Source organism: Gavialis gangeticus, unplaced genomic scaffold (assembly GCF_001723915.1).
Source record: "Gavialis gangeticus isolate Ggan-Ray unplaced genomic scaffold, GavGan_comp1, whole genome shotgun sequence".
NCBI lineage: Eukaryota > Metazoa > Chordata > Crocodylia > Gavialidae > Gavialis > Gavialis gangeticus.
Genome location: NW_017728998.1, coordinates 44,086,054 through 44,096,177, shown reverse-complemented (window position 1 = coordinate 44,096,177; position 10,124 = coordinate 44,086,054). Strand labels below are relative to the sequence as shown.

General features: G+C 45.4%; 1 protein-coding gene across 3 annotated transcripts in view; it reads right to left on the bottom strand.

Moving 5' to 3' along the window:
- Window positions 1–208: 208 nt before the first annotated feature.
- The window catches only part of MLKL (mixed lineage kinase domain like pseudokinase), a 32,916-nt gene continuing 23,000 nt past the window's right edge, over window positions 209–10,124 (bottom strand). The window contains exons 6-9 of one of the 3 annotated variants that reach the window (XM_019505806.1): window positions 8,148–8,283; window positions 7,315–7,399; window positions 1,994–2,145; window positions 214–723 (exon numbers count right to left, since the gene is read on the bottom strand). In XM_019505806.1, the coding sequence (XP_019361351.1) occupies window positions 582–723; window positions 1,994–2,145; window positions 7,315–7,399; window positions 8,148–8,283 (515 nt within the window). In that variant the 3' untranslated portion in view covers window positions 214–581. Of the gene's footprint in view, window positions 744–1,993; window positions 2,146–7,314; window positions 7,400–8,147; window positions 8,284–10,124 lie in introns of all 3 variants that reach the window. The other 2 variants (XM_019505807.1, XM_019505808.1) reach the window with 2 other exon arrangements.

Genomic DNA, 10,124 nt, shown 5'->3' with positions numbered 1-10,124 from the left:
CAGCTCGGGGGGGGGGGGAAGGGGGGGGGGGAGAAGGGAGCTATCTCCCACCCCCTCATGGATGGCTGACCAGGAGCAGACCTGGTTCCTGGCCAGGCATCTACGTGAGTGGTGCTGTTACTAATGCCAAGTAAATTTGCTACTTGCATTTGCAAGTAGCAAATTTACTCAGGATTAGGGACATTTACTGTAAAGTAAGCGTGTGCATGTGTAGACCCATGTGCTTACTTCACAGTAAATTACGCTAATTCATCATTAAGTGTCTCATGTAGATGCGCCTCCTGTCTCTTAAAATCAAAGTGTGTATTACATAAGAGGGTACAGTATATGTGAGTACTTTGTTGGATCAGAATAAGGTCCTTTTGGTGCTTATAGGTAAGTATGTGTTGAAGTGCTTTGCTGAACTGGAACCTAAATACCAGGAAGATAAACCTACTGTGCTGTGGGTTTCCAGCAGATGTAAGTATGTTGGACAGTCTTTTGTTGTAACACAGCTCCTCTGGATCCCAAATCTCTGGGCACTAAATAGTAATAGAGGACTCCTGCAAATGGTTTCATTTGATTTTAATTATTTTCAAGAATCAATAGAACAAACCCAAACCAGGTGCCAGAGCATTTACAAAGTGAGTTGGATACCTGAAATAGTACTGAGAATGAACCTTTTTTGTCTTACCTTCAAATGGAATTTTGCCAGTCGCAATTTCCCACAGCACAATCCCCAAGCTGAAACAAGACAGACAAATCTGCTAAGCACTGACAAAACTGCCTTGCCCTCTCTCCTACCCAGCCTCTGTCCAAGTTCTAATGAATGAGGTCAGGTAGTTTCCACTGCCCAGATCCTGGCAATTGTCCACTGCTGAAGGCTGCCACTTTACACCTCCCTTTCCTCTAAAGCAAGTGAACTCCTTACTCTTGAGTTCTTTAGCTATGGCACTGGGGATGGAAGGAAGAAGAATCAAACCTAAGACATCCAATACTCAGGTAATGTTTTCACTATCTCAGCTGTACTTGTGTTTCCTTCTGGCCTAGAAATAAGAGTCCCAGGCTCATTTCTGACCTGCTTTCCTAGAGCAGATCCATCTGATGTTCCAGCATCATTGGGCAACCTCCTATGATTATTCTGTGGAGATTATCTTTCATTAGCTTCAGCATATGATTTCTCTCTGTGCCCAATCCCTTGAGAAGGAGAACTTGGTGAGTTAAATATTCAAACTCTGCCATTTCTTATGTGGTATTAATATTTTGCATTTTTGTAGCCTCCTCTATACAAAAGGGATCTACAAACATTGATCAATCTCCCTGCTTCCCAAAAGTAGATAATTAACACTGTACCATTTTAATAGGTACCTAAGCTGAGGGACACAGAGATCACATTAGCACTTAGTCTATAGAAGAGATCGAGATTCCAGGTTTCCAGTCCTGTTCTCATCAAAAACTCACATAGGCAAGTCACCTGCAGAATCTTTCTAATAATCTGGCTTCTATAGATAATTCTACCTGCAGAAGAGCCACCACTCCAAAAGGCAAGGTGTTATGCCACAGCACGCCCTCTTGTGGTGTAGCATAACTGTGTAGAGTCCCTTCCCTACTCTCAAATGCCACATGGTTGTTGCAGTAAGTTATTCACAAACAAGAATACTATAAACAAGATCCCTCTGCGTAGGTCTCATTTATTAAATCTTTGGAACAGTCTTGTTTGGTCCTTCCATGACAAAGCCTTTCCTCATGGTTAAGAGATTCCATGCCCCTTGTGCCCAGAACTTAACTGAGATCAAGTAGGTTTCTCCAGTCTACACTTTCTTTAGGCTGTTTGTCCTCTTCATGGCAGTGGGTTTTTTTCTGACTCAGGGGAAGTGGATTAACACCATATTCCACAGCAGCCCCCTCAAACACCAGTTTCCTTAACAGGGCCACACCATGGAATGGGCTTGGCTGGGCCAGGTCCACCTGCTCCAGTCCTTAATGAGGCCAGATGACTGATGCAGAGACATACCTGTATATTTCACTGTGCAAGTCATAGATGTGGCTCAACGAGGCCAGGCCCTGAGGGGAGGTATAGGCCGAGGAAGAGACTTGTCTTGATTTCTTTTCTTTGTAGTTCCGTTTGATGGAGGACTCTGTTTTACATAACTCAAATCCTGACAGCTGAGTGAGGAAATTAGAGAAAAGGTAAATGGAGGAACAGCATGAACTCTATATGGAACAAGCAGCATGAAGATGACTGAGTCCTATTCTCAAAGTCACTGAACTGATTTTATTTGGGTTGTATGATAGCCCTTCCGCAGAATCCTTTCTGCTGCCCATGAGACCAAGTAAGACATAATGAGGACACTCTACGATGCCAATCTCCTGCTGAGTGCCATTCAGGGGGCCACATGTTCAAGTCCCTACCTCTATTTCTTAAAGGATGCAAAAATGGCTTCCTTGCTTCTATTGTGGAAGGCAGAAAAAGGAGAGAAGTAATGTTGCACAGTGCACAATAGTGCCCCCTCCTGGCTGATCAGTGAAACAGGATCAGTCTTGTCTAGACCTTGAATGGATATTATATGGACATACTATGAGTTCTTGAATTACAGAATCATAGAGAAGCAGGGCTGAAAGAAACCTCACAAGATCATCTAGTCCAACCCCCTACTCAAGCAGGATTATCCCAATCCAAGCCATCCCATCCAAGTGTTTGTATAACATATTCCTAGAACTACAAACAAGCATGTTGCACAACTACAAGGCATATTTTTCCAAAATACGAAGAACATGCTAACCTGCCTCAGGTAGAGCAGGGGAATGAAGGCATTGTGCATGTCCCATGCTGTAAGGACAGTTAAAATATGCTTAAGAGCTCCAAGGAAGAGTACTAGGCCCCCTACTACAGAGGAAGGCAAAGCTTCCCATAGTCCATGCCAATCTGACTGTGAGATGAAATTCTTTTCTGGTCTCAAAAATGGCGATAACTCTGACTCTAAGTGGAGGGGCAAGATCCTTGTAATTGGCCATGCCATTCACCAGAATGTCTGGTGTGTACCGGTTTATCAGATGTTGCTGTTGTCCACAGGAAAGATGGTCAGTTATTGAGTCGGATTCCAGAGGGTCCTCAGTGGTTCTCGCCTACCATGTCTTTGCTGGACTAAATGTATTTAGTAGGGAGGAAGATATATGTTCCGTACCTCCTGGTCCCCTCCTTCGATCCTCCCATCAGTCTTCCCATTTCGGGGCTCCGCCTCCCCTACACCCCACCTAATGCCAACCAATGATGTTGAATCCCCGTCTTCTGGGTTTGGTCATGGTGTTGGTACAAGTGTCTTGGCTGTTTGAAACTGTATAAATATGTACAGACGTCAGTTTGCCTCACTCAGCTTTTGCCTCAGTGGGCCTGACCTTGTCTCCTCCAAACCCTAGGTTACCTTGACTCCTGGTGTCAGTTCCATTTTCCTTAGTCTGTCATTGCTGTGGCATGGACAGCTGTCTCTCCATCTCTCCGCAGGTTACTGGTGAACCCAATCCGTTCGAGAGACAACAGGAATCATGGCTTTGCCTCAGGCAAGTAATACTGCCTTTCTGGGCTTGAAAAATCTCCAGAAACCCCCTCTCAGGGCTGCCACCACTTTCCCTCAGTGGGGCACGGCTCTGCTGTGGGTTGTTGGGTGCCTGCAAGGGAGCCCACTTCCGGTCCCCCGGGCTTCCCGTCCTGCAGGGTTTTTATCCCCTGTTCTGTGGGCTGGCCAATGAATCAGCACCAGCACGTGGCCATAAAGCATGCCTATGCTGGCGTGGAAGCTGATCCTGGGTTCTCCCAGATCAGCTGTTTTTTGAGGGGGTTTTTCTTCTGATGCAGCACTCTCTCCGGCCACAGCTCCATGCCCGCTGCTTCCTCGGCTCAGCATGGCCTTGTGCCAGCTCCGCTCATGTTCTCCTCCAGGTAAGTTCCTTTCTGGGGTTCTATTTTTGTCACAACCCTCTTACCAGAAGCCTCTGAGTTTCAGTCTCAGAAGGATCATTGGCACACCCCAGTCTTGGCTTCAGTCTTGGCTGCAGCCAGCCATACAATGCTTCTGACAATGCCAGAAAATACCTGTGACAGCTATAGCAACAGGAAGGGGCGAAATCCTTCCCAGCTTCATGTAACAGCCAGCAAAATTCAGAACTATGGAAAAACCAAATAGACTCCACTCTACTCTGCAATCTGGGGATAGCAAACAACTCCACACATCACACTCCCTAACTGGTGAGCCAAAACTCCCCTTTCTATAATCCTTTCCCCTCCATAAACTTATTCAGGCTCTTTTAATTTTCCTTGTAACTGAGCTGGTTGCGGGCCTCTGTTTCATTCTCTTGGTCCTTCCAATTTTCACCTGCTCTGGACCTACTTTGGCAACTTCAAGCCATTGCTACACATCCTAATCTGCAGCAATAGAGAAAAGGTGTTCTCCCTCTTCTTTATGGTACCCTGTAATAGGTAAGGCACCTGGCATTACTCTGATGCCTCCTAGTGGCCATCTCAGTCCTGCCTGGTTCTTGCTCTTGCCTCCTGGGATCTTGCCCTGCTTCCTCACCTACCATGCTTTGTTGTTACTTGTAATGAGCGGAGGCTGGTGAGTCTATGATGTTCTTTTTTCACCCTTGGAGGCTTGTGAGTCTACAATGGTCTCTTTTCTTTCTCCCTGTGGTCATTTCCTTAGATCCTATTTGCCACAAGGGCTGAATCTGTGGCCTCCTTCTGCCCCTACAGCCAGGCCCATGCCTTGCAGGTGCTACCAGTTATTACTCATCATGAGGCACCTTGCCTCAGTACACTCTCTGGTCTCCTCAGGCCTTCAAGCTTTTGTCAGGGTCTTCAGCTTTCTGGTTTCTGCCCCCTTTTTTTTAGCTGGGCTCTTTTAGCTGAGGCCCATGGCACTGGGTCCTATCTTATGAGCTCCAGCCCAACTCAGATTCTGGGACAATGGCCCTGCTTTCACCCCTCTCTGGCATACATCCTTTCCTGGCAGGGTTCTAAGCTTGGCTGTGCCCAGCCAACACCCCACTATGGTCTCCTCATTCACCCCCTATATAGTCACTCCAGTCTACCCGTCAACTCTAACAAAGGTAACCCACTGCTTTAACAAAAACCCCTTCCCACTCTGGGTAAACAGTACATCAAAAGCAAGTGAGCTATCACTTTAACAACAGTCTTCCCACTCCTTGTAAACAAGTATCAGAAGAAAGAAAAAGGCTGTTGAGCTGCTGCCCTCCTTGGATAGCTGCTTTCCCTGCCAGCCGCAGAGCTTCACTGCTAGTTCCAGCTTTGGGGCAGGGCTTATGTGTCTGGAGCCCCTCTCCCTTCCAATCCCTTGCTCTGTCCTCCCTTCTGCACAGAGGCTGTCAGTCAAAGAGCCAACTCCTGCTGCTTGGTCTGCTTAAAGTGGTAGGACCCTGGCTGGCACGGGTCATTTCAGCCAGAAATGACTGCTACAATCTCTGTGTTTCTTTCTCTGGAGTTATTGTCAGTTCTCCCTTTGCTGTCATCAGTCAGAGCTCCCCCTTGCTTTCACACAGGCATCGGGTACTCTGATTAAGACCTCCTCTCTCCTCACTCCTTTGGCTGAGTAACAGGGCTCAGGTCCCCTGTTACACAGCCCTTCAAATATTTAAAGATTGTTATCACTTCCCCTCTTACTCACTTTTTCCACAAGCTGAACATGCCTATTTCTTTCAACCTTGCTTCATTTGGCTTGCCTTCCAAGCCTTTTATCACTTAAAGGAGTCAGTGGGCATGTCTACATGTGCATTTACTGCGCAGTAAGTTACTGCACAGTAAGCAGCTTTTATGCTTGGCGTCCACACATTACAGCATAGTAATGCTGTGTGTGGACTGACTTGGAACTAAAGTAGATATGCACCCATACCGTGCAGTAATTTTTGGTTACTGTGCAGTAGCCTAAGTTACTGCACAGTAACGGTGCATGTGTAGACATGCCTGGTATGTATAGGAGTAAGGAGGTGAGGGTGAGGATCCTTCAGGATGCAGAGAAAATTGATACATCCCTGGAAAAAGGGGTTAAGGTACTCTACCTGCCTGACATCCCTGTGTTTTGCACTAGTTCAGCATTTCCAAACATTATTCACACCACTAAGCTCTGTCTATTAACTGTTTTTCCTACTGAGCCTATTTGGACTGGGCTTTCCTACTGGGCTTTGTTGTCAGGGATGATGGATACTAGATGGCTTCTCACTCTGTTTAAAATCCCATGTTGTTATTAAAAACCTGTATCAACACTCCCTTCTGCTTGTTTTCCTTCTTACCTTATTTACGACAATATATAATTTACTGTGTATTATCCCTGTACAAGCAGTCACATTTATGCATGGCAACAAACAACAGCTGATAGAAATACACTCACTGAAACAAATATGTGGAAATGTGGGATTTTAAAGATAGGAACCTATATCCATTTTTAGACAACTAAGTCTAAGTTTGGAACAAGGACCACTTTTGGGTTTCATGTTTGTACAGCACATAATACAGTGGGATCCTGAGGCCCACTCGTTATGGTAATACAGTAGAACCTGGATCCTTCACAGGATTAGGTACATAAACAGTGTTATCTCTCTCCATCCCCATCAAAGATGAGAGTTTACAAAGTAACCAGGCATATAAACAGCTGCAGGAGGCTGCTGAGGTGCTCTAGCGTTTTTTCTGAAACATTCACTTTCTGATTAGTTGTCAGACCACTGAAGAGCTTCAGCTGATTGGAGAAGTGGTGCCCTGCCTTTGACATAAAAGCTACCACAAACAGCTGAGTTTTTATTTTGGCAACCTGCTATTTATCGAGTGGGTTACAAACCACCCATTTGTGAATGATTCAGGTTCTATTGTACAAATTATTAGCAGTAATAAGCAATAAGACACTGGTCTGATTTTCAAAGACACACACCAGATATTCCTCCCAAAGCCACAGGAAATCCTTATAGTAAGAGATGGAGCAGTATATTTTCAGTACAAGATTGTACATACATCAAATTTGGGGGTTGTGTAAAACAGACAATTTAATGTAAATAAATAAATAAATAACAAAAGACACTCTTCTGGATGACCATCCTGGGACAGGATGTGGCATGAAGGCTTGAACAGGACAGTGCTATGTAAATGCGCAGCTCCTGTTACATAATGTACATGTGCAAATGCACACTGTTTCTGTAGGTAACAATGAAACAGTGGGTCCCTGAGTAGTTACTCTGGAGATCATGATATCCTTCTGCAGGGGAAGGAGTAGAATTCCAGGAAAGACTTCAACCAATGTCAAATCTGTCAGAATTTTTTCACAAGAGAACGCTTACCTTCACACGGTAACCTTCGGCAACAAAGAACTTGGTGCTACTGATACATCCATGCAATCTAGGCTTCACCTCTGTGTGATGCAACCTACAGAAAATATTGTTAATGGACACATCTCTGCATTTCCACTCTCTCCTCCAATCCTGAACAACTGCAAACATGGATAGCTGAGGAACAAGACTTCTACCACCAGGCTTCAGGCCAGATTTGTAAGCAAAAGACATCTTCAGAATATCAGAGAGTCTGGGCATCATCATTCACACACCCATCTTCATTTCTATGCCGGAGACTGTGTGTACGTTGAAGGTGATTGCAACTTGATTGCCCACATGCCAGTCACCTTTACTTGTCTGTACAGGTTTTCCTTGCTTTATACGGGTTCTGTATGTGCAAATTCACTCTTATGTGATCGGTGTGGTGGAAACCCTCAGTCAGCTGCTTTGTGCAGTGCCTTGTGGGAGTGATGCACACCAAAGTATAGTTTCCTGTATGGATCTGTGCTCCTCACTCGTTGTCTGTGACATGTATTTCTGTAGTTGCCATCCCCATTATGATAGTGCCCTGTGCTTGTGTGTACTCTGTTGTTAGTCAGTACCAAAACTGTCTTGTAAAAGTGATAGAAATGGGTCTGGGAGTCAGTACAGTTGAGGTCTTGGAACGTATCCCTATTTGTTACATTGTAAAGTGGGTCCCCTTTATGCGAATTTGAGTTATGCACCATGTTCCAGGAACGCATGTACAGCATAAAGTGAGGGAAACCTGTATATAAGACCAATTTAGGCATGTGTTGGCACACTGTTAAATGAATTCACCTTTTTTTTGTCATGTTTAGTACCTGTAGACACCTCTGGCTACGTCCAGTGCCATCTGAATGCGATCATCCCAGGAGAGCTCAGGGTTTTTTGTTAAGACATCTCTCAAGGTCCCATATCTACAATACTCCATAACAATAGAGAAATGAGGTCTTGACTCTGATCAAAACAAAAGTACAGTGAATAGTTACCTTTGGTGATAGCTCTCATGAGACACAGCTCACATACTTAATTCATTAGCCATTAAAAATCCTGGGTTAAGAAATTTCTCCCTGTAACTTACCCAACACACAATTCTGTACAAGTTAGAGTAGGTATTAACAAATTAAGCCAACTCTTCCCTGGGGAGGATGTGATATTTTATCAAGTCATTTGTGACAACTCTGAGGAGGTAAGAGTCCCCTTTTCACTATTTTCAAATTAGAAATAGTATAGTCAAAATAAATATAAAAAGATTTCACTAGATCACTTGACCCTTTTGAGCAATTGTCAAATGTGGACTCAAGAGAAAAAGGGTTAATTTATAAAATATGTGCAAATTTATTAGAAAAAGGGGTGGGTAGGAAGACTCAAGAAAGAAATCTGGGGAAAGAAATTGAGATGGAGCAAGGGAGAGAAATATTGAAACAGAGTTTTTTCTGTTTCAATTTTCTGTTTCAATAGACAACACTAAACTATGGAGGAAGGCGGTCACACTGGAGAATAGGCTGGGGATACAGGCTGACCTGCACAGGCTCACAAGGTGGACAGACCAAAAGCTGATGGCATTTAATGCATAGAAATGCAAGGTGCTCCACCTTGGGAGGAAGAACCAGCATCATACTTATAGGCTCAGCAGTGCTACTCTCGCTAGCACCATGACCAAAAGAGACTTGGGGGTCTTGATTGACCACAAGATGAACATGAGCCAGCAAAGTGATGCCGTAGCTGGCAAAACAAACCAAACTCTGGCATGCATCCACTGATGCATCTCAAATGTCATACTCCCATTCTACTCGGCATTAGTAAGGCCACAGCTAGAGTACTGTGTTCAGTTTTGGGCCCCACACTTCAGGAGGGATGTAGATAAGCTTGTGAGAGTCCAGAGGAGAGCCACCCACAAGATCAAAGGCCAAGAGAGCAAGCCTTATGAGGAGAGGCATGGGACTCTTCAGCCGAGAGAAGAGAAAACTCAGGGGGGACTTAGTGGCAACCTGTAAGTATATAAGGAGGGTGTACCAGGGCCTGGGAGAACAGTTGTTCACCAGGGCTCCCCAAGGGTTAACAAGGTCGAATGGCCACAAACTTCTGGAAGGCCAGTTTAGACTGGACATAAGGAAAACCTCCTTTACAGTCCGAGTGTCCAGGGTCTGGAACAGACTCCCCCCAAAGGTGGTGCAAGCGTCTACTCTGGACTCATTTAAAAGGCCTTTGGATATATATCTTGCCAGGATCATTTGACCGCAGCAGACTTCCTGCCTATGGCAGGGGGCTGGACTCGATGATCTTGCAAGGTCCCTTTCAGCCCTATGAAATAAATTAAATCTTCTGCATGTGTCTCTGTGACTGAAAGCCTGGAGACTGCTATCACTTTAAGGAGAAAGAACTCTGCCATTAGGGCCTTGGGCAGCTAAATAGAGGCGAGCTGTGAGAGGGCAGCTAGCCAGGAATCAATGCCACCAAAGGAGTGGGAGAACTTGCAGCCAGGAGGCCAGATAGCCATTGAGGATCTGGCTGCCAGCAAACAATAACAGCAAGCTGCAGGCAGGGACCAGCCCTGGGAGGGCAACTCACTCATGGACTGGAAGCAGAGCAGTGAACTGCACCAGGGCAGACACGGAAGCAGCCTAGAAGCAAAGGGCTGCAGACTGCTGATGTAAGCCCTAGCTGGGAAAGCAGGCAGGTCAGCAGACACAGAAAAGGTACACCTGTGAGAGGCTGCAGGGCCATATGACCAGATGGGTAAGGCATAGGAGGCACAAATCGGACCTAGACAGGTTACAGGGGTGGGCGGATGAGAA